This window comes from Daucus carota, chromosome 7, assembly GCF_001625215.2.
Source record: "Daucus carota subsp. sativus chromosome 7, DH1 v3.0, whole genome shotgun sequence".
NCBI classification, from domain to species: domain Eukaryota; kingdom Viridiplantae; phylum Streptophyta; class Magnoliopsida; order Apiales; family Apiaceae; genus Daucus; species Daucus carota.
In genome coordinates this window covers 37261678-37285845 of record NC_030387.2, presented here as the reverse complement: position 1 = coordinate 37285845, position 24168 = coordinate 37261678, and the positions used below count along the sequence as shown (strand labels likewise).

The 24168-nt window shown below is 36.4% G+C and overlaps 5 protein-coding genes across 8 annotated transcripts; 2 read left to right on the top strand and 3 right to left on the bottom strand.

Annotated features, from left to right (window-relative positions):
- Window positions 1-247: 247 nt before the first annotated feature.
- LOC108193711 (delta(7)-sterol-C5(6)-desaturase) lies at window positions 248-4107 on the top strand. The gene is made up of 3 exons (XM_017360497.2): window positions 248-607; window positions 2101-2406; window positions 3542-4107. Exons 1-3 carry the CDS (start codon window positions 391-393, stop codon window positions 3832-3834), a joined length of 816 nt encoding a protein of 271 aa, XP_017215986.1. The 5' UTR covers window positions 248-390; the 3' UTR covers window positions 3835-4107.
- A 1100-nt stretch (window positions 4108-5207) lies between these two features.
- Window positions 5208-10311, top strand: LOC108195116 (chloroplastic group IIA intron splicing facilitator CRS1, chloroplastic). Of its 2 annotated transcripts, none has more exons than XM_064080826.1 (9): window positions 5208-6168; window positions 6460-6568; window positions 6651-6923; window positions 7662-7792; window positions 7989-8339; window positions 8423-8579; window positions 9272-9564; window positions 9684-9743; window positions 9968-10311. In XM_064080826.1, the coding sequence occupies exons 1-9, from the start codon at window positions 5401-5403 to the stop codon at window positions 10013-10015; spliced, it is 2190 nt and encodes a 729-aa protein (XP_063936896.1). In that variant the 5' UTR covers window positions 5208-5400; the 3' UTR covers window positions 10016-10311. The 2 variants fall into 2 exon arrangements, with proteins under 2 accessions (XP_063936896.1, XP_017217553.1); XM_017362064.2 differs by having other exon boundaries at window positions 5209-6168; window positions 9953-10311.
- Window positions 10312-10501: 190 nt separating this feature from the next.
- On the bottom strand, window positions 10502-16149 carry LOC108195117 (LEAF RUST 10 DISEASE-RESISTANCE LOCUS RECEPTOR-LIKE PROTEIN KINASE-like 1.2). Of its 3 annotated transcripts, none has more exons than XM_017362065.2 (4): window positions 15195-16149; window positions 12115-12150; window positions 11695-12027; window positions 10502-11614 (listed from the first exon to the last, which is right to left on the bottom strand). In XM_017362065.2, the coding sequence occupies exons 1-4, from the start codon at window positions 15973-15975 to the stop codon at window positions 10689-10691; spliced, it is 2076 nt and encodes a 691-aa protein (XP_017217554.1). In that variant the 5' UTR covers window positions 15976-16149; the 3' UTR covers window positions 10502-10688. The 3 variants fall into 3 exon arrangements, with proteins under 3 accessions (XP_017217554.1, XP_017217555.1, XP_017217556.1); XM_017362066.2 differs by having other exon boundaries at window positions 15201-16149; XM_017362067.2 differs by lacking the exon at window positions 15195-16149 and adding an exon at window positions 13018-13899.
- Window positions 16150-17689: 1540 nt separating this feature from the next.
- LOC108195126 (LEAF RUST 10 DISEASE-RESISTANCE LOCUS RECEPTOR-LIKE PROTEIN KINASE-like 1.3) lies at window positions 17690-18768 on the bottom strand. Its single transcript, XM_017362078.2, has one exon. The coding sequence runs from the start codon at window positions 18537-18539 to the stop codon at window positions 17760-17762; it is 780 nt and encodes a 259-aa protein (XP_017217567.2). The 5' UTR covers window positions 18540-18768; the 3' UTR covers window positions 17690-17759.
- A 684-nt stretch (window positions 18769-19452) lies between these two features.
- LOC108195124 (putative glutamine amidotransferase GAT1_2.1) lies at window positions 19453-21707 on the bottom strand. The gene is made up of 4 exons (XM_017362075.2): window positions 21531-21707; window positions 20367-21097; window positions 19944-20150; window positions 19453-19830 (listed from the first exon to the last, which is right to left on the bottom strand). The coding sequence occupies exons 1-4, from the start codon at window positions 21616-21618 to the stop codon at window positions 19579-19581; spliced, it is 1278 nt and encodes a 425-aa protein (XP_017217564.1). The 5' UTR covers window positions 21619-21707; the 3' UTR covers window positions 19453-19578.
- Window positions 21708-24168: the final 2461 nt, after the last annotated feature.

Sequence of the window (24168 nt, the reverse complement as noted above, 5' to 3'; positions counted from 1 at the left end):
TTATTTTTACAAATAAAAATTAAAATATGAAATTTTCATTTATAAAAGAAAAAATAAAAAAATAAATTTCGGAAGTAGACGGTCAACGCACCTAAAGTTACGTGCCCTAAGTCAACGGGGACATCTAATTTGGGATGGAGGTACTATTATATTTAAGACGAAGATTATCGCAGATGATCTGTATTATTATTATCTGCAGTCGATTCCAAGAAGAAAAAGATATTCTTAAAAAGTTACATCAAAATTCTGAAAAAGACACATACCAACTCCACAACTCAACACCTGCTTTCCCTCGTCTTTCCCCTCTTCCAAAACTCCCTTTCACTTCACTCCCCCCTCCTCCTCTGTCGGCGCCGGACCTCCCGCCGTCTCCCAAATTCCGGCCAAAACATGGACGATTACGGCAAGCTGTTCGTCGCCGAGACGAGTTTCTACAATCGCATTGTTCTCGGAGGGCTCTTGCCGGAGAGACTGTGGACCCCACTTCCCCACTTTCTTCAGGGATGGCTCCGGAACTACATTGCCGGAACCCTGCTTTACTTCATCTCCGGCTTTCTCTGGTGCTTTTATATTTATTACTTGAAAAGAAGCGTTTATATTCCTAAAGGTACGATCTTTACATCTTTTTCTTTTGTAAATCTTGATTTGTCTTTTGATTTAATTTTTTTAAATTTTTTGATTAATATTTGTGGTGTCTTTTTATTTTTTGTGATTTGGGTGTTGATTGTCTTTGATCCTTGTATTTGATTGTTTGATTTAATGAGGTTTGTTTCTGAATTTGCCATTTTCTATCTTTGTATGTAAATGTGTGTGATGTGTTGAATGTTTCTAGAATGTTTGAGTTTGACCCTTTTGGATTTAAGGTTAGATTGCAGTTATGGAGTAGTGAGTTTTTAGTTTGACAAGATGTCTGAACTACATTTAGTAATTCTCTGCACATGATGTATCTACTGATGTTAGATGGCTCTTTACTGTATTCTGGTTGATTCTTGCTTGGTCCCCCTCTCGAATATGTTCCTTAACTCGGTAATGTGGTTATGTCATTCAAGTAATGGTTTTTATTCTATTAGTGGAAATTATATGGATCTGATGGTATTGTTAATGCTTCTTATTTAGGCAGGAACTTGATAGCTAAGATTCATCTAATCACATATAATTGGCACGTTGAATTACTTTCATACGTGTCTATATATTGCATATGCTTCCATATATTATGATAAGGATGAGTATGGTAAGGAAGATAGTGTGGCTCTGTAGGAAGGTAACGTGCGATATGATTGCTATGTATTATTTGTTTTTTATGGAAATCGGGAGGAAACAAAATAGAAGATTTGAAAGATATGTGAAATTGTCACATATTTAAAACTTAAAACATGTGGAGATTAATTATAATATAGCAGATGTATGGTGACCCATCAGCCCTAATAATGATAGCGATAACACATTTATTGTCACTAGACAAATTACGTTAACTATAGTTTAATTGTATTCAGATTTTCCTCATACTAAATGAGGGTGTTGGTGGATATATGGTACTGCTATTACTTAGTTAATTAAATATTTCTCTGCTGCCAAAGTCACCATGCAACCATGCTCTAAATGTCGTTTTCTCCTGAAATCAGTTATCCCTTTTACTTTGTAAAGTGTAAAGGTGAAAACGTGACATTTATAAAGGTCGTAAACGCATGATGTCAGCTTGAAACCACGTAAGAAACTCAAAGGGGCAAATGAGGATGCAAACATTCTTGTTTTGTTATCTGTTACTAAAAGTAAAGTAGAAAATTTAGAGTTACTAAAGCAAAACCAGACTTTCTGAACTCAGGAAAACAAAAGACGATCTACGTAGATAACTCACTCCTTGCAGGATACCTATTGTAATGTCATATGGGGTATTTTTTCTATGTTTGCTCATTAATAATATGAAAGTTTACCATGTTCAATCAAGTGACAATGTTAGTTCGCCATTGATCTTTATGTGCTCCATGAGACTCAGATAAAACTATGTCTGTCAGACTGTCACTTGAGATTCTTGTTTCTCTTGATGCTTACTCATGGACATTTTTTTTTAATATATCGTGGTGTGTTGATGCATTATTACAGAAGCAATCCCTACTAAAAAGGCAATGCTCTTGCAAATAATTGTTGCAATGAAGGCAATGCCATGGTATGTTTCTCTTCCAACAGTTTCTGAGTACATGGTTGAGAACGGATGGACGAGATGCTTTCCGAGTATTAGCAGCATTGGTTGGCTTGACTACATCTGGAACTTGATTGGCTATCTTGTATTCGTGGAGTTTGGTATATACTGGATGCATAGAGAGCTGCATGATATTAAACCCTTATACAAGTATCTTCATGCAACACACCACATCTACAACAAGCAAAATACCCTTTCTCCTTTTGCTGGTTAGTTCTACTAAACTGTGAACACCTTGGTTGTGTCTGCTCATGAAGTTTACCTTATATAGCAGTAAATTATGTCTTCTACTTAAAAACAGTTCATAAGTTTTTTGGTTACATATTCTAATGTATTAAGCATAGTAAGTTTTACTTTAACCAATTAACCGTCCATCCCACCTTTTCCAACTCTGTATTAAAAAACCCAAAACATAATAAGCTTAAAACCTTTACTCATGTATAGCTTGTTGTATCTGGTTGGTTTTTGCAAGTCCAAGTAATTGCCACATCGTCAAATCAGTAAATCACCGACACAGTTATTTCTGTTGTCACTTGTGAGGTCTTGCATAGATAGACATGTGTTAAAATAGTATATAAATATTTATGTAGTTTGTGGGTTGGGTCTATTATAATTACAGTGGATTTATTCAAACAATAAACTGAAAGCTTAAAAACTACGTGTCTCTTTTGATTACAAAATCTTCCACATAGTGTAGGCCTGTCTCTCTATGGGCATGGCCTCTCCCTGGATTCAGTTCGGTGTGGAAATCTCTACACAGACACAGAGCACCACCTTAAATTTTTGAGTTTAAGAAATGATATACATCTTCTTTCCTTTTTAAAATCTGACATCTTCCTGTAAAAAAAAAATAAAAAAAATCTGAATCTTTGCTGCAAGTTCTCTTTATTTTTTAAACTAAAAACTTGTTTCTTTCTTGTTTTCTTTTATTCTCCGAATCTATCCTTTGCTTAGATCCTTCTTGTTAAAGTAAATTTTGTGGCACTTATCAATTTAGATGATATTTCGGTGTGGGACAATTTTTTTTTTTTGGCTGTATATAGGATGCTTAGTTTTAAATAGATGGGTTTTAAACATTCGCAAGAATAACTGGAGAGATTCTGATGACTTGCATTGAAATTCGTATTGTCCTATGCCTATATAACTGAAGAAAAAGCTCTTGTTTGAGATTCTGTGATAGCCTAGTGACAAAGGCTCATTCCCCACCCCTTCCCCAATTAGAAAACCATCGTAGAACTATGGGATGGCACCCTCCCCAACCACGGACAATAAACAAATATTTGTAGGAATCTTATTTATGCCATTGGTTAATTATACAGTTTGTTGTTTCTGTGCCTGTTTCAGGCTTGGCATTCCACCCACTAGATGGGATTCTGCAGGCACTTCCTCATGTCATAGCTCTTTTCCTGGTGCCCATGCATTTCACAACCCATGTAGCCCTCTTATTTATGGAGGCCATCTGGACAGCTAACATTCACGACTGCATCCATGGTAAATTGTGGCCTGTAATGGGAGCTGGTTACCACACTATTCATCACACAACATACCGTCATAACTATGGTCACTACACCATATGGATGGATTGGATGTTTGGGACTCTTCGTGATCCTATTGAGGACGATGCAAAGAAGATATGAACCGAAGTACATAGAATTGTGCTGTCAAGTATTCAGTTGCTTTAATCTTTTGAGCCTGGTGCTGAAGATGACATGTATAACCTTTCTGTAAATTAACTTTCAATTCTACCTATTTCGTTTTGTTGGCGTCAGAATTGTTTTCTTTTTTAGGACGGCCATTTCCTTAACTTTGTATTGGTCTTATGAGTACAGGTGGGATGCAAGTTATCAGCTTCAGGGATACCAAAGAAACTGAAAAGGGCAATATTGAATATAAAATGTTTTCCCTGCAAATTTTATTTGTCATTTCATTTACATGTGTAATTATCTTACAGCGACTACAGGCAGGAGCTTTGGATGCAAAACGTATTGTTTCATCCTTCTCTGATGCCCCACTAGTCTTATTTTCTTGATCACTAGCCCTCTCTCTCTCTCCCTCTCCCTCCCTCTCTCTCCCTCTCCCTCTCTCTCTCTCTCTGGGAAGCAAATAGTCTATGGGACATTTTATTATAAGCTGTACCTGTGTAAGATAAACCTGTGATGGGTAGAGCCGGTCGGGCGTTTCGAGCCGAATTGTGTCGGTTTAATGGTGGGCTCTGTGCTCATTTCTCTGGGCACTTCGCTGGGCACTGAATTGAAGGCGGCCCGGGTCGTTTTAGGTTCGTGTAAGAAATCTGAACTGAATGCGGTCTGTGTCGTTTTAGGTTCGTGTGAGAAATCTGAACTAAAGACGGCTGACCCATGTTGTTTTGAGTTCGTGTGAGAAATCAAAATTGTAATTGATATCGTGAGTTAGGCGGTTCAATATTTTGGTTCGGGTGAGAAATCAAAATCAAAATTGTAATTGATATAGGGAGTTAGGCGGTTTGATTTGACACGTGACAAGTGAGTTGCGCATTTGAGTATAATATTTTTTCCAGTTTTGAGTTGCACAGTTGAGTATAATATTTTATTTTTTTCAGTTTTGAGTTGCGTAGTTGAGTATAATATTTTTTCCAGTTTTTATACAAAACTGTAACGACATTCGATACGTGTCAGGTTGGACGGTTCGGTATAATATTTTTTTTCAATTTTTATACTATTTTAATACCACTTGTACATTTTAACCATCAATTAATAATTATTAATAAGTCAATAAGTTTTGAACTTATTAACATACAACTTACTTAAACATCCAAATTTTTTGCTTAGCAAAGAGGAAAAGGAAAAATATCGGACCAAACTATAATTCCAAGTTTTTAAAATAAACATAATATTTGATTACATTAATCTTTTTATTAAATTTTTATTTGCTGCTTAATTTTAATTAATAGTTTAATAAATTATTATCATTTTGAATTTTTTATTTTTTCAAAAATAAAACAAAATTGGCAAGCCTCCTTATCTTTGCGACTCTTTCTGTGATACCAGCATGAACTGCAGCCAGGGGGATATTTTATGCGACAGAGTGATAGTAAAATCATCACCAGTTCACCTTTTTCTTTCTTCAGTGCCGTCAAGATTAGATTTTCTTTTCTTGGATAGATGCATTTTGCAAAACTCAAAAAGATCAAATCTTTATACATTTCGACTATCAATTAAAAAACTATGACCTCCATTCTTTTTCTTCCTCCATCATCAAGCTCCTCCACTTTTCTTCACAATTGTAGCTCAATTCCACCCAAATTTAGCTTCTCTAGTGGCTTTAATCACAGCAAAAAAGATGATAAAACAAGGGCTAAAGCTTCTGATTCTGATGATTCTTTTTCAGCACAGCCCAATTTGAGTACTAGATTGCCTACACCTCCATGGATGAAGAGAGGCCCTGTTCTTGGTGATGATATAGAACCCTCAAAATTAAGAAAAGATAGGAACTTTAGCAATGATAGAGGTGAAGAAAATGAGGGTGGGCAGTCATTGACTAAAAGGGTTAAGGGTGGGAGAGGAAAGAAAGCAATGGGCAAGATTTTTCGGAGTATCGGAAAGCTTCAAGAAACTTGTTTGGAAGAAAGTGAAGAATTTAGGAAAAGCCCAGATCAAATTAAGTTGGATTTTTTGATGGGAGGGGTTGAGGAGGATGAGTTTTCTGGTTTCGGAGAGCAAATGCCTTGGGAAAGAGATGAGAGAGTGTTTTTTAGGAGGATGAAGAAAGAGAAAGTGGTGACTGCTGCTGAATTGAGTCTCGATAGTGGGTTACTTGAGAGGTTGAGAGGCGAGGCTGCAAAGATGAAAAAGTGGGTCAAGGTGAAGAAAGCTGGGGTGACTTGGGATATTGTTAGTCAGATTCGATTTCTTTGGAAGAATAATGAGCTTGCCATGCTTAAATTTGATATTCCCTTGTGTCGGAATATGGACAGAGCTCGAGAGATTGTAGAGGTTTGGTTTTTCTCTCTATCTGTTTTTTGGCAATGTAGGCTATATAAACTTCTAACTGCTAAATATATTCCATGGATATCTTATATTGTTTCTATGCTCTTGGCGCTGGTAATTCTTAGTTTATTTTTGAACCCTTGATATTTGACTATGAGATGACAAATATGTGCTTTGGTTGTAACCATTATATAGAGTTATCGTCTCACGTTTAACATAGGCATTATAATTTCAAACATTACGTAGAGGCTTGAAGGTTGTGTATAATTGCCACCTTGACTGATACCTTTGGAACAGTTGAAGACTGGAGGTTTAGTTGTGTGGAGTAAGAAAGATGCACTCGTTGTCTACAGAGGATACATATATCAATATCCAAAACCTTTTATCAGGAAGAATGACAACTTAGGTAATCATCTTGAACTTGTTTATCACATATCCTGTATCACAACACTTTTATTCAGCTAATCAACTCTATAACAAAATTATAGGGAAAAATGATACTGAAGAGGAGATCATACCAATAGAAGGATCACTGTATGAAAGGGAAGCAAATAGATTATTGGATGGCTTGGGACCTCGTTTCATTGATTGGTGGAGACCAAAACCTTTGCCAGTGGATGCAGACTTGCTTGCAGAAGTGGTTCCAGGATTTAGACCACCATTCAGACTTTGCCCACCAAAAACTAGATCAAAACTGACTGATGATGAACTTACTTACTTGAGGAAACTTTCTCGCCCTTTACCCACACATTTTGTTTTAGGTATTTTCTTCCCTACATGAGGTTTCTAAGCTATGAAATGTTATGATGCGTGTTCTTTGTAGAGGAATGAATTTCATTAATACAGAAACCTTCTTTATAGCTAATGATATATTTGCTAGATTAACCATTGGTAGATTTACACTAGTACCTTTGAAGATCAAACTGAAGTAGCTTATGGACTGTGATGCCAATTTCCACCACTTCCTGAATCTGACGAGGTGCCTGAGTAACAACAGACACAGAAGTCAGAATCTGGCTAATGACTATAATTATTAGGGCTAAATACATGTAGAGAGTAATTAAAAAAACTTTGATGAAGCCGAATCCTATATTAAAACAGGTTTTTGTTGCATTCACATTATTTGGCAGGGATGACAATTTTTACCAATCCGATGGATACTCAACATGTACCGATCCGATTGGGTTTTACTGAATCAAATTTCGGGTTCGGGTTTTATTTTTGGAACCTGAACTATTTTTTGATTGGGTTTGGGATTTAACCATACCGACCTGAAACCCGTTTTCAACCCGAATCCGAAACCCCAAATAAAAACATTTCAAGTTACAAGCTTATAAACTTTGCTTTACGTGATGTCGAATCTACTTCACTAATCACTATCTGAAAAACAGGAGAGCCTGGTGACTGCTTGTCATGGACATGCAAAGTTCTCATAATTATAATAATGTCCCAAGTTTTGTTGAGAGAATTATGCTGATTCTTCCTTATTTTCTCTGTAGGAAGAAACAGAAATCTCCAAGGCTTGGCTGCAGCCATTTTGAAACTGTGGGAGAAATGTCATATTGCGAAGATCGCTGTGAAGTTGGGAGCTCTTAATACAAACAATGCTGAAATGGCAGATGAGCTCAAGGCAAGTTGAGTATCATAAAACATATATATTATAATCTTATTTAGGTGCTTGCTAGTATGTTTCTCATATGAAATTGCTGTTGATCTGACAACAATGAAGAGGTCCACTATGTAGGAAAATTCTGTATGACTTGGATTCTTATATATTGCTGTGATGTTATTTGATGGACTTACGTGAAGTGTAATTTATCGTGCAGTGTCTGACAGGAGGAGTTCTGTTATTGCGTAATAAATTCATTATAATAATTTACAGAGGCAAGGACTTTCTTCCTTGCAGAGTTGCGAACCTTGTGGTAGAGAGAGAAATAGAGCTTAGAAGCTGCCAACTTCAAGAAGAAGCTGCACGCGCTGAAGCAATTGGAAACATTTGTTTGACTGTTGAGCCATCAAATTATGACAGCACTGTTGGAACCCTGTCAGAGTTCCAGGATATTCGGTCAAACCGTGGGGACCTGGAAGGTGAAGACATGAAGGTGAATGTTCAATTTGAAGCTGAAAAGAGAAAGCTAAAAAAGGAATTGAGAGAGCAAAAACACAAACTCTCAAAGGTATGTATCAACATTAAAACATATCCACTCAAATTGTGTTAATATAAGAACAATTGTTTATGAATTAATAAGGAATTCTACAGCTTAAATTGAAGATAGGGAGGTCAAGTAAAAATCTACGGCAAATAAATTCGGCATGGAGACCTGCTGAACTGGATGCTGACCAAGAAATAGTAACCCCAGAAGAGAGAGAATGTTTAAGGAAGATAGGTCTGAAGATGGATAGCACTCTGGTTCTTGGTAATCTATAACTTTCTCTGTCTTGCTACTACCTTATGTTATGTTTGTTTAAGAATCTGCAAAGAGTTATACTTGTTCTTAAACACAATGGTTACTCATCAATTTTGATTTTGGCTCCTTAATTTATTTATTAATTTGGCTTCGTATTTTCTATCTGGCTGAAAGAATTTACTAGGATGTGAAAATATTTACTTGATGAAAATTGATACTCATTATGTATGCAGTATGCTTGAAGCATGATAATGAGAAGCAGTACGAATAAAGACCTAATTTTTTTGCGAGAAATCTGGGTAATAGCCCCGGGTGCTTGAAATTTGAAGATGTTGTCTTGTTTGATGAAAGCCATCAACAAGACCATCTCCATTACTAAATTTCTTGGCATTCAAATGCAAAAGGGATACCATTCTTTCCTTGAAACAATCATTATTGACTGTAGTCACTTATTTTTTAATGGCTAGTTTTTCTTCATTATAGTTCTTACTTTTGAGGTTTATAAATTTAGGTATGGTAGTTTCTATATTAGTCATTTGGTTAAGTGCGGTAAATTAATTCTTTTCATTTAAAAAACTGATGCTTACCAGGTATTCTTTATTCTTTGTTTTTTCTTCTGGCTGCTGTTTAGCTTATTTACTATGTGCCTTTGGTGGGAATACACATAATTCTTAGTACCTTCAGCTTGATAATGTCTTCAGGAAGGCGAGGGGTGTTTGATGGTGTCATAGAAGGATTGCATCAGCACTGGAAGCACAGAGAACTAGTGAAGGTGATTACAAAGCAGAAAGTGTTCTCCCATATTGTAAATACAGCAAGACTTCTTCAGAGACAAAGTGGTGGAATACTTATTTCAGTAGAGGAGCTGAAAGAAGGCCACGCTATAATTTTGTATCGTGGGAAAAACTATAAACGCCCTTTAAAGTTGGTATCGGAGAATCTTTTAAGTAAAAGAGAAGCACTAGAAAGGTCACTTGAAATGCAGAGAGTTGGAGTAAGTATATTTTCCATTTTTCTGCTTCTTTACCCTACAAATTCCATTTTTTTTTTATATCATTAATTCATCTTGCATCAATGGGAACAAAGCTAATTGTTGTCTCCTTGTATATTCAGTCCTTGAAGTTCTTTGCAAATCAAAGAGAGAAGGCAATTTCAGATTTGAGAAGAGAACTAGTAAGGGATCTAAACTTCTAATTGAGATAGAATTACCTTTGTGCATTAAGTTTCTTCTTTGAACTAAAATTAATCTTTATCAGTCACCATCATATTCCCCCGTAATGGTGGTTACGTACGAATCAGAAATTAACCTTTTCAAGCTGCAAATACCAACTTTTTATTCTTCTTTTAAAACTGTATTGCTTTATCTATCTTATGTTCAGAAGTCTGTTAATATGCAGGCTGAAGTGCCAGAGAAAATAGGATTTCAAAGAGAACCTGAAGAGTAAAGACCTTGTAAGTTGTAAAGTTGTAAAGCCTTATGTACAGATATGTTATGTAAATACTGTTCTTGAATACAAAACCGCTTCCTCCAGAAGTAATACCCATATAAACTAGAATCGATCACACATACAGCAAGCAGTCTTGTTGTGTGAATGCTGTCAGGCTTTGAGAAGTCGAATAGGACTCCTCTGATTGCGGAACTTGTAAGAATCATTTAAAGAAACTAATCCTGCATTTGTCTCTACATCTTTGTATATCTCAAGAACAGACACCAAATTGAATTCTAGCCAACATTGTTGTTTGGACTATGATAAATTCTGGCATTTTTTGCATAGAATTTGACATAATATACATTATTGATAAAAAAAATCATCAATATGCATGAATAATTTTATCAAAACTAATATACATTCACCCAATCCTCCAATATTGTACAAAAGTTACCGCATAATTGCTAGAAGGTACTTCTACCAGACGACACCATGAGTCCATGACCAAGCATAATTAAATAAACAAATCTGTCAGAATGATATGAAGATAACTATGGTTGTTGCAAGCTCTGATAATTACATGTGTATGTACTATAGCTTTATGTCAGCCTTCGATGGGAGTTTCGACTTTTACATCACTCGAACCATCTGATATCGGCTTCATTTGTACCCAGTGTATAACCATATCTTATTCACTATGAATAGATGTAGAGTTGCTAATCCATTTGTCAGCCACTGAATCTGGTGAGAATGAACCTTCCTTACCCTTTAGCGGTGCAACTTCCTCCACCCGAATGTCCAACACTACTGCTTTCTGAGCATCTGAATCTTCACACTGTATCTCCTTCAAGGTGTCCACCACTTCCTGCATTGTAGGTCTTAGATCCTTCTCCTCCTGTAGACATCGGAATGCTAACTCTGCAACCAATGTGGTCATCTTTTCGACTGATGCGTTGCTTTTGAATCCAAGTCTTGGATCAATTAACTCGTTTATTGTCTGGTTCTGGATTTTACTGATAGCCATACTAGCCAAATTTATATCTAATCGGTCCCTGCTGCTGTCCAGAGCTGGTAATGATGATATAAGCTCGACTAAGACCACTCCGAAGCTATAGACATCACTCTTATCAGTGAGCTGGAAAAGCTTGTAATACTCAGGATCAACGTATCCAGGTGTACCTTGTGGAGCTGTCGAAACGTGAGTGGCATTATTTGGATTCAATCTAGACAACCCAAAATCAGCAACTTTTACACAGAAGCTGTTGTCCAGGAGAATGTTGTTACTTTTGACATCACGATGAATGATACCGGAGACATGCAGATAAGCCAAGGCTTCAGCTGTTTCTATAGCAATCTTCAACCGGACAGACCAAGAGAGCAGACCTGAATTCGCTTGTTTACCATGTAGATGATCAGCTACCGTTCCATTTGGTATATATTCATAAACAAGGAGGAGGTCTCGGCTTCGCTTGGAAGTGCATCCATACAACTTTACTAGGTTTTTATGATCCAACTTTGTCAGGATTTCAACTTCATTCATAAACTGCTGTACCCGCTTAAAATTGTTCTCATATAGTCTCTTAACTGCCACTACACGACCATCTTGAAGCGTGCCTAATCAGGATAATTATTTTTAATAAGAGCTCTTACCATAGCATACAGTACCAACTGATATAATAAGAAAGAGGTCTTACCATAGTATACAGTACCAAAGCCTCCATCTCCGAGTTCTCTGGAAGGATTAAAATTATCAGTGGCCTCTTCAAGTTCTGCGTAGTCGAAGACCTGAACTCCAAAGTAGGTGCTTCCCTTTCCCGACCCGAACCCTGAGGAAGTATAGGAAGGAATGCTTTTGGTGAAATGAGTTGATGTTGCGGTAGTAAGAGATTTGGCTGAAGTAGCTGGATGGTCTTTGCTCTCAATGTGTGTTGCAGACTGGGCAGTTTTTTGTTTTCTCCTCTGCCACCAAAAGAAGTATAACCATGTAATGGCAGCGCCAGCAATAACAGCACCTACCACAGAGATGACTGGAAGTGCAAGACCGTATTAATATCTTCTGAAAATATAAATGGCGAAAACAGGATAACAGAGCTCTACTGCAAAATAAGCTTTACCTATGCTTAGTTTTGGAGTTGATTTACCATGTTTTCCTGCACATATAAAAGACATTTTAAGAATTAGCAAAGCATGACTAATATACTCTAAACAAAGTCTATTGACAAGTGTGATTCCAACCAAATGTTTTACAATGAGACCCTTGAATCAAAAATCAAAGACAATGTGAATTAGTTCACTATGTCTTTAACTTTTGCTTATAACAATGTCACAGAAATAGAAAAATCTGGCTCCACTATATCCAGATCGAAATGCTTGGTTCAAATTTTATACTTTACATGCTAATACAGTGACCGCACCAGGGGAATCAATCAGGGTTAATTACATAACCAGATACAATATGTTCACAGACCTTTTCTAATTTAACTAGGTCAGCCAACATAAATTTCGGATTCAGTTAGACTGCTTTCCCCGTTACATTTGTACCAGTGAGCTAAAGAACTAAATCTCAGGCTAGCTATTAAAATGTAGTCTACTCCAACCCATTAGCTATTGATAGTTGATACACTAGGATCCTGGTAAGCCCTGCTCCCAACACCTTGAGATTTTATGAGAATGGGTCACTTTATATAGTCTTAGAGCTTAGGGGCTCGTGGGAGACTCAAATTCGTTTTCCTGTGACCCCAATATTCTCATAATTTATTAAGAACACGAAGGCAAGCTATTCTATAAACTTCCAAGTCATTCTAGATCACGTTCATGTGAAATAAACTGTTCTATCAATTATAATGCGGTAATCTATAGTGTGGCAAGAATGTTTGGTATGATAACAATTAGACTTCTCTAGGTTTATTTGATGAATACGAAGCCTAAGAAAGTACTAACTAATAATTCTAAATACGATCCATCTAAAACACACGATTACAACAAAAAATGATTCAGTATATGAAACGATCAGATACCTGCATCAACACACAGTTTATCTTGACAAATGCAAACAGGTCGGATCGGATTAGCCAAAACCCCACATTGCCCACCCAATTTACTACAATTCAAACACTGATCACTAAAAGGATCACTATACTTCACTCCAAACCCCGACACCAAAACATCGTCCAGAGTAGCTAAATTACTCCTCAATCTCTCTCCCGCTATCCCGAGTATCGGAACCACAACACTGACAGCACACTGAATATAATTGATCACCGGAACCAAGCCAACAAAGTAATAAGCATCACTAGACTCAGCACCATTCACATTACAGCTAAACGCCTTCAGTGACTGAGGAATTATCGATAAAAAACACCCGTAAAACAAATTAAGCTTCACATTGTCGGAATCAAGAGTGAAGATACTGGAATTGAGAGTAGTGTTGATGAGCTTTTGAGGACAGGGGGTGTTGTAAAGATCTGATCTGGCTAGGGTTAGGGTTTGTTGAGTTTGATTGATTGCGAGAACTCGGTAAGTGAGTGAGTTGAGAGTTAACTCGGGGTGAGTGGTGGGGTTGAGACAAGTGAGATGGAATTGAGGTGGGCCGCAGTAAGTGGGCCGACCGCCGCCGGTGAATGGGTAAGTGAGGTTGTGGATTGGGCCGCAGGAGAAGGTGGTGGAGCAATTGGGGTACGAGGCGGCGGTGAGCGACGGCGGAGCGGCCGAGATGAGGAGGAGGAGAATGAAGGGGAGGTGCATTGTGAAGAGTGAGAGTGAGTTTGCACGGTGAGTTTGAGTTTTGTGTGGAGCCCAACGGGTTTTTCGAATAATGACATGGCGGGCTGTCTTTGTTTGACTTTTGTTTGTATGGGCCTTTTCGCGGTCTGCGTGTGAATTCTCAATTCTATATTCATTCGCCGCACACTGTTCTTTACCTTACTTTTTCTCTAAAAATACGTATAAACAATGAATGTAAATTATTTGTTGGGACGGAACGAGTATAATTTTATAAATTATTTATACAGGAAATTTATTTGAAAAAATATGAAATATATTGTATACATATTTTAAATAGGTATCAAATAATGTTAAAAAGTCTGTAAAGAAATAAGAGAGACGGATGAGTGAGTAATATTTTCTAGTAGTTAGGAAATCAAAATAATAATTCAAGCCGAAAAATTAATTTTGAAAGAAACATAAACTTATCAAAACAGTTGATTTTTATTCAAAAGATTGCTATAAGTTAATAGAAAATAGTGAAAACTAATTAAATAATTATTTATCAAAATTCAAAACAGCTTCATAGAAAACAGTTAACTGAAATTAATAGCCAAAAAAACATAAATGAAATTAACAAATCAAGAAAGAGCCGCCTAGGTTCCATATATACACGCGCAGTCGCACACCTGTCTGTATCTTGTCTTTCCTGTTAACAGTACTACTGTACACCAATAAGAAAGCCTTAACCAACACACAACTTTAGAATCGTTAGATTTGAATTTCAAAGGTGTAGATTCAATTTTTTTTTTTTTTGCTTTCCGCGGAAGGGAAGAAGTCCGATCCGTGGAAAATTATAACGGATGGCAAAAAAAAAAATTGCTTGAATCTGGACCTTGAAATATAGATCCAACACCCTTGGATTTGTATGTTATATAAACTCTCTCCAGCAACCAGTTGTCGGGGATCAGGACCCAATAAAAAATTAGACATGAGAATAATGGGAGTGTTCTATATTTCAACTTGCATGACTTGCAACTAGATCTAAAATCCAATACTTTTAATATATACTGTGGATGACATCAAAGACCCGGTCAATTTTGTCACACTTCTGTTCACCCCATCTATGGATATCAAAACTAAAATGAGAAACAAATAAAAATTCCCCTAGTGCACCTTTGACACAGAAAACTGATAAATAAAGACATGTGTTTTGGTTGATTCACATTCACGACAGAGACCCCCGGTTGTTATGGTCTCAACACAGACCAGATCCTGCCAAAATAGTCTAGTAATTTGACAATCAATCGAATGTTCTGGGTTGAATTAGCGGAACTTAGATGAATTGAACTACCAGATAACAAGCAGACACTTAATGGTTTTGCGGATCACAAACTTCAACCGTGTTGCGTAATTATAGTCAAAATAATTGATTGACGGACAAGAGTTGAAACTAATACAAGGTTTACAGAAGTACAGAAAGGGGACTTACCATTACCTGAGTCGATCAAATTGCATTGTCGATCAGAACAATAACAAGCAAAGGACGAGGTACTTGAGTTATAGCCGCATCGTCCACCTGGTCGAGCACATTCATTGCAGATGCTGTCGTTTGCATCCCACTTCAACCTGAAACCAGCTTTCAGAACTTCCTTAAGGTCATTTTCTGACGAACTTGCACTGCTTAACGCGTCAGCTGATGTCTGATTAATAGGAACAGTAATTCGGGTATCGCAGGTTAGCTGGGCTATATTAGGTGCAACTAAAGCTGCGTCTCGTGTAGTGAAATAACTGTCACTGCGGGCACCATTCACCGGGCAATCAAATTTAAACAGTGATTGCTGGCCTAGGACAGAAGCGCAACCATATGACAACGTCAGGTTCTGATCGTCAGAAGGATGACTAAAAAGAGTATAATCCAAGTCTGTGTTGTTGATAGGGCTTGGACAGGTATTGTTCCACAAGTCTTCCCTAGCAACGGTAATAACCTGAGATCTAGTATCTACTCCAAGAACTCGATACTGTTTTGACCGTAAATTTATGAAAGTGACGTTTTCCTGGCAATTTAGCTGGAACGCTGGATGCCCACAGTAGGACTGTCGATCGCCTCCCCAAAAAGGGTAGTCAAGATTTGAGAAGTTGCCACATCGGAAACGCTTGCCGCACTCATTAAATTCTCGGTAAACCTGACAGTAACTCGCGGGCAGATGGCCTAGAGTGAATAGTAAGATGGCAAGGTAGAGAAACGGAGCTGGAAATCTATAGAAAAGCATATCTTATAGAAGAGAAAGATGTATGAACCATATAAAGATTTGGGAGCTAGGAACTCTAATACATAGAGAGGAATTGAAATAATTTTTTAACTAAGGTGTCTCAGAGAGGATATAAAAATTGTTTACTAACTTGGAAGCTTCTGTTGGAAATTGCTACATTCTTGACCAAAGCTAATGCTAAGATCAACTCAATAAATATGTCCAAAGTTGCGGTATTAAATATATAAATATAAACATTGAATTATTGTCTGCTATACCAGCTAAAGTTGAAGATTTTTATTTATTAGTCAAACACACGGAGAAATTCCTATTCAAGGGACTGAACTTCTAGAAAAGGGTCCTTCAGATTTCAAACCATTTACAAACAAATGGTCTCTACATCCCCTCTGGAAATCATGGACTTCCAAGAAAACCAGGAACCTAGAAGAGAGATGGCATGACCTTAGATCTAAGGGTGTCGCTCTGACTGTTCAAGTCGGATCGACTTACAGGTATGACAAATCGCGGAAAGAAAGGTGGTGAATCGACTCTTCAGGTATCCACCTAAGCTTCTAGATACAGAAATTTCACTAGAGAAAGATATACCCCAGCTCTCGCGCATGCACAACAGTTGATCTCAAGCGACTGTTTTCCTTCAAGAATTTGAAGAATGGTAAGAGTCATAGCAATATCAGTCCTGAGATCAATAGCTACTGCCTATACAGATACCCTATTGCAAGGAAAAGTCTGGTCTTGTGTTGTTCCTTAGCAGCACATTCTGCCAAAGAGATTTCTTAGCTTTGAATTGAAGTTATTATATGCGTAACAATGATAAGACTCAAGTTCAAGGTCCAGAAGGCCAGAACCATCACTGGAAGCAGACAAAGGGTTTGATGGTTGTATTAAAGTTGCTGGACAAATCTGTAAGGGCATCTCTCTCTACAAAAATTAACCAAAATGCCTAAACAAGAAGTCATCTAACCGTACTTAATGTCTTTGGCAATCATTTCAAATTTCAGAATACTGTCTATTACCTTGAGCTATGGTGCTTATATAGAAGAATCTCCTACCAGTATATATATTGTTCCTAAAATAACTGTCATATATTCATTGCACCATCAGATCACGATTCATAGATTGGATAGCAATAGCTGTGCTTTTCAACAGTAAATTTATTATTTGGGAATAGTACCATGAAAGTAGTATATTGAAACAAAGGAAAAAAAATTTCTTGACATTATGTCAAACTAAGCAATTCCAGAATATAACATTCTTTGCCTAGTTGCAGCACCTATAAATTATCCAACTCCTATAGGACTCAAATGTACGTACTAGATTTGATAATTTTACACATTGTATCTTTTTACTCGAGCTACAATTATGTACCTATCAACATGCCCATATATATGCACTGCTGAGTTATAGCCAACATGTCTGTAGAAGACCTGAAGTGGGAGAAAATAAGAAGCATTTTTTATTAAAAGCATCAGAAGCAGAGACCAATAACCAAGCCTTACCTGCTACGACTAACTGATCTTAAGTCAGTTAAAATATGCTGTGGCGATAAGCCGATAACAATGCAACCTATAAGGATTATGAATAAAACTTTGGTAGGAAACTTGGCGATTAAAAAGCAATGTGGTAGGTATATATACAACACCATACAATCTGGCATTAGATTAACAACCTTTGACTTGCGCTGGGTTAAACAAGACTTGTTCCAGACAGTTAGAGCACCAGAAAATCATGAAAAGAAAAACACAAAAGTTTATAGCAGATTGCATGTTTTCAGGTCGGGACAGAGGTTATTGCATACCTGGACCAGGCGAAGCTCTATTAGCTGCAGAGCAAGAATCCGAAAGATATGGTTGGCCAGGGCAAAAGCAAGTTGTTTGATTAGTAGAAAAGCTGTATCCACAGCGTCCACCTGTACTGGTGCAGTCGCTGCATGCTTTTCCGTCCATTTTCCATCTGACTTCAAACCCCTCTTGGAGAAGTTGATCCAAATGTGTTAAACTGACTGATCCTTCTGCACCTGCTTTTAGAACTGGAACAACAACACTATACTTGCAGTTTCCAGGGCCATGAGCTCCAGAAACTACATCGACGCTATCGTTCTCTTTACTCCCACAAGAAACACTGCTTGGACTTTGCAATTTGACAGAAACCGGACACCCATAGAGAAATGTAATATTCATATAAGCAGAAGTAAAATCATAGACTGCGTAATTGAAGGTCGTGTTTACTAGCTCCTGTGGACAAGTTACATCCATTACATCCTCTCTAGCTATCTTCATAACCTGGGTAGTTTGATCGATGTTTAATACACGATATGTCACATTCATTAATCGAATAGTAGTCATGTTGTCTTGGTCACATTTAAGCAAAAAACTGGGATATCCACAATACTCGGGATCTCCATTTCCACGAAAAGGATATCCAACTCCAGTTATAGCGCCACAGCTGAATGTGGCACCACAACTTTCGTACCAATCATCTAGGTGACTAGAACATTCAAAAACCAGAGTATTTAGGAACAATAGGACAGAATACAAATGAAACCATGAAACAAATTGAAAATCCATGTAGAAATATCTGGCGAAACTAGAGGAAGCGGCTGACAGAATATTACAAATTAGAAATAGGAAGAATCAGAATTAAAATATAAAATGATACTAGAGGGAACTTGCACTTAACACTATATTCAAAGAAAGCGATAGAAGGATATTAGGTCTTCGCCTTGAATTTCTGTATGTATGATTATTTTAATTTAGCAAATTTATATACCTCAAATTCACTCTTGCTATGTCAAACAAAAAAAACCTACCATCAGCAGAACATGAAGTTGTGGATAGAAAGACGATTAAATGATTTCCCCAGTCTTCAGCTCATACTACCTAATTATATACCAACCAACTACTCCTTGAACATTAAGTCCATATGACATGAATTCAAATGTAGTTCATCTGCAGTTTTACTACAGAGAGCAAGTTCAGGCCCTAGTGTAATCTAGATAATCACACTGTTGACTTGAAATCAACGACTTAGTTCTAGTTCTACATCATTAGCTTAAAAAAAAAAAATTCAGTTGCTCATTTGTGCATGCTGAACATGCTTACGTAGATTTAATCTCAACTTCAATCAATATTCTGACCAGGACTCGCAGTATATTATGAGGATTATATATTTTAAGCATATTTATCAAAACTAAGCTTCTGCTTTTAATCCTAATATTTCCAGCACCATACAAAATCAGAACGGAAGGGAGAAGTGACCACCATATTAACATTTATGGTAGCTCAAGGTGCAAAACAGAGGTCATCTTCATGTGTTTTGGGTCATGGAAGATCATGAGCCTTCAAACAAGTACAGAAATTATCGATTTTATGTTACGTTAAATGTTTTAAATATTTCGACAGAAATTATTAGGTCCCAGCATTGGCACAATTATATTAGATAATGTTGGATAATCACCGCGTTCAATCAAGCAAAAATACAGATCAAGAAGAGAAGGAAAGGATCTAAAATATTGAAATAAACGATACATCATTCAGAGTGATCCTTAATTATTAAGGACATCACAGCAAATGAAAACAAAGCACTTAACCTAGAACACAATCTGAATCAAGAATCAAGGTCGTTGACCACACCATGAAGTTTTCTTTCCAGAACATCAGAACATAACTGTCCCATCATGTGATAAAATGACATGAGATCCGATAACTGTTCAATGGACATTTTCTCTATCACATTTTTTGCTAACCTTTCCCTCTCCGCATTTACCTTCAGTTTCTGGGAGTAGGATGATGCATTTCTCACGGTTGCACCCATCTGCTTTAACCTAGTCTCTTGTTGCAAACTCAGAGCTGTGTTTGACTGCATGTGAAAAACAAACCAATAAGTCCTAATATCTTTCAAATTTTAAGATTTCATTTTTGTTATTAGATAATACTCCATTTCTCTATCTCTGTGTGATACTAGGTTTATACCTCCAGAAAATCAGCCCCGGGTTCAAGTTCAGAGTCTTTGAATGGATTCCTCTCATTTCCAGCTGCGTATAAATCTCGTGCCAGGGAAAAACTTCTGACTATAACTTTCCTTTTCTTTTCCATTTCCTGATCCAGTTTAAGGGATCTTGGCACACTTGTTGTTCCATTAAGCCTCTTCTGATAAGCTACCACTGCTTTGACAAACTCCTGCGAAGTTAATATAATGCACATAATTAGAAGGGGCTTATATATTTGCACTTTCTTATTGAAGTTACATTAGCTTATGCCATCAGCGAAGTCGCTTTCTCTGTTCCACTTGTCACTTGGGGGTTTTGGAATGGAAAGACTTGCATAAATATAATACAAATCGTTTCAATTAGTCAACTAAATAATGAATAAAAATATTGCCCTCGCGAAATGTACCTTGTAAGCAGCAGGGCATCCTGGATAATCAAACTCATCAGAATCAGGCTTCCTCATTCGCTCGGGGTGAAACTGCAGCCCCATGATAAACTTACCCTCTTCCGGATTGTAAGCATCAGGATCATAAAACCCTTCAACCAACCCATCAGGTGCAAATGCCATAGGCATGAAACGCTGAGCCAACTTCTTCACTCCTTGATGGTGATAACTATTAACCCGAATCTCCATTTCCTCATCCTCCAAAGAATCCTTAAACCAATCGCTCAACGGGGTGTTCCTCAGCACCTTAACCACATGCCTATGCCCATCATAATTATCATAATCCATATGCACCACCCTTCGATCCTCAGAACAATTCCTTGTCAATTCCTTACCAATGTCCTGATAAAGTGTGCCCCCACACGCAACATTCAAGACCTGCGAACCCCTACAAATCCCCAAATAAGGGATGTTCCTCTCGAGACAAAGCTTGGCCAGGCTCAACTCAATTGTATCTTTCTCTTTATCAATAGCTGTATCACTAGCATGCACCTTCCTAATCTCTTCCAACTCCTCCAACGACAAGCCACCCGTTTCGGCTTCATAATGTGAAGGATCAATGTCCTCTCCTTCACACAGAAGAACCCCGTGAATCGGCTCGAAGCTGTCCAGTAACATGTGGACCCCAGTCACCCGGGGCACAATCACAGGCACAGCTCCATACCCAACTATAAGATCAAGATGATATTCACCTAACAAATTTTTCAAAAAACCAAACATTGCCAAGTCAATAATAACTCATATCAAAATTTCGATTGAATTTTAATAACACAAAATATTCAACTAAAATCATCATAATAGCACATAATGACTACACATATATAATCATGCTATTCACATCCTATGATGTACACACAATATCATAATTTCAATAGGGCTTTTATCATCTGCGTACATCCTACCCTCCTTGACCAGGAACACACAATACCATAATTTCGATACGGCTCTTATCGTCTCCGTACATCCTACCCTACTCCACCACGATAATAATACCAATATGTAATAATTATATTCTTGCATCATTTAGAAGGTAGGTTTGTGATTTTTATCACAGGGATCATATAATATTCTAACAATCGAAATTTGTCGTATACAAATTTTTAAAAAGGAGGAGAAAATGCATACCAACAAAATCTACGAACTTGTTCTTGCGAAGGCTTCGTCTAGAGACAATTAACACACGAGGCAAAATCACAGACAGGTCCGATGACATCGCGAAGAGCTTTTGGTTTTGTCGATTAAGGAAGAAAGTAGGTTTTGTGTAATATGCGAATATGCGAGTGTGTGTAAAATGTGAGTATGTGTGTGTGTGTTTATATAGCTGTAGAGTGTTCCGGTCCTGATGGAAACGTACATAGGCGCCGCGTATATCATATGATATGTCACATGTATGCCTTGGCTTGTCTATTTTTCAGAAATACTTTATTTTATTTTATTTAATATAATAAAAATATTAGTATAATTTTAAATTATTTCTTAGGATATGACATGTTTGATTCAAATTTTCCTCCAAGAAAATTTAAGTGTAACTAAATTTAATTTTTGTTTTTCGGCAAAAAATTAATTTTTGTTTTCTCGAATAGAGTAGTAATAGGAGTATGGTTGGTGGTGAAGGGTGAGATGGACACGTAGCCGACTTAGAAGTGAGGGAAGCTACGTGTGAGGCGAGTCAAAGCCATTCCAACTGGATATGCATGCATCGCTTATGTGATCTGACGTGTATCATGGGTCTGTTTGTCTGGCCGAAATCACCAATACTAACTTTTTTCTCACAACTTCCACTTCTTTTTCAAACATTTTATGAACTTACTTCTCACTTCTACTTTACTTTTTTAATTTAAACAAAAAGTCAATTTTTTTAAACTATCCCAAACGGCCCCTATATTACTAAATTAAGTGGAGGAGGCTTTTATTTATAACTGGAAAATTTAGAATTTTGCGTCTCTATGTTTTATTTATAATTTATCTGGAGGAGGTTCTACTCAGTAATCTGTACTGGAGGAGGTTATGGCTATTAAATTTAGGTCACTTCTCACGTCAGTTTAAGTCAATACATGAACGCATTCTTTCTTGGATACTTTGATGATGATTTTTTTTTTCTCGCTAATTAGGATACTTTGATTTTGTTCAAGTCTTTCTATATGAATAACTTTGGTAATACTCCCTCCGTCTCTTATGTCCATTTTGTCTTTTGACCAGTCAAATTCACTATATTTTGATTGTAATTTACATGTATTATATAATTAAAAAAAATAATAAAAATTATTCATTAGAAAGTATGTTTTGTCTATTTCAATATACAACTTTCGGATTTTAAAAATAATGAATAGATAATTTGTAATGTTTAGTCAAAAATTAGTCAATTTAACTTATCGAAAAGCAAAATGCACATGTGAAAGGGGACGGAAGGAGTATATCAGATCTATATCACCGAAGTTTCAAATAAATCTCTATTTAATATCACCTATATTTTAAGTATAATTTTAAATTCTAGTCGAATACTACTAGATTTTGTAAGATAATTTAGAATTTTATAATTAATATCTCAAAATTCTAATATATAATTAATAATTTAATATCCAAACTGAATATATAATTTCATTAACGTATAAAAGAATACTTAGAAACTCAACTGAATACACGAGAGACATGACACATCAATCTTTTGATACTTTTAATTCCATAATACGATCCAGATGTATAGTTTAATACGATATACTATATGAGAGGTTTTCTAACTGGCTTATGTTTTTAAAAAAAAACACGAGGTTTGCTTTAAAAAACACACAAGGTTTAATGAGGTGGGAATCTTATCTTGAGATATTAGTAGAAAAATTGTATTGTTCCTCAGAAATTTTAGTTAGCTGTCGAATGTAATATTGATCAAAATGAAGGCGCCCATGTACGTAATGACGCGCATATTATTATACTATTAATGTAGGATAATATAAATGGTTGTAAAACATGCATGTATTATCACAAATTTGACTTATGAGTCATTTGGTAGTAGACGATAATAAGAATTTGAATTCGCTGCTGACTGTAATCAGAACATAATAATCTGAATTTCTGGTAGAAATGTATGATAACTTAATATAGTTATAAAAAACGTACCAAACGAGACTTATCCAAATTAGTGCATAAACATATGATCATGAGTGAATTAGCAGCATCTACAAGCTACAACTAATTAATTAAATTATCACCATGAACTTCCAGCTAGCTTGGAATCAAAGGCAGGATAATATATATAACGTGTACTTAAGTTGTTTAAATCTTTTTTTTTTTTTGAGAAACAAGTTGTTTAGATCTTAATCACGGATATAAAATCGAGAATCAGAATTAAGAATTTTATTAGAGGTTTTTTCTTAATATATAGGAAATTTTAGTAATTACTTGGTAAAATATTTTTCTAAAATTTAATCAGATATTTTTGAATATTTTTCAATAAATTGTTGAGTTTTAAAACAATGTTAATATTATTTCATATGATTTAAAACTGTTTAATAGGGTGTGAGCAGCAGCACTCCACGTACAGTTTGTGTGTAATTGCTGGAGATCAGTAGATTGTAATGTTAACGTGACTCATTTACTTTATACCATGCCCGGCCTTGACGGCAACAAGGCCGACAATTCACGCTTATTAATTAGAACACACGAAATTAACTCATATATTTAATTGAGAAATTCTCAATAGCATTCTTCTGTATATGAACTTTTTAAATACAAATTTGCACATACAATTGGCATCCTTAAAATATGT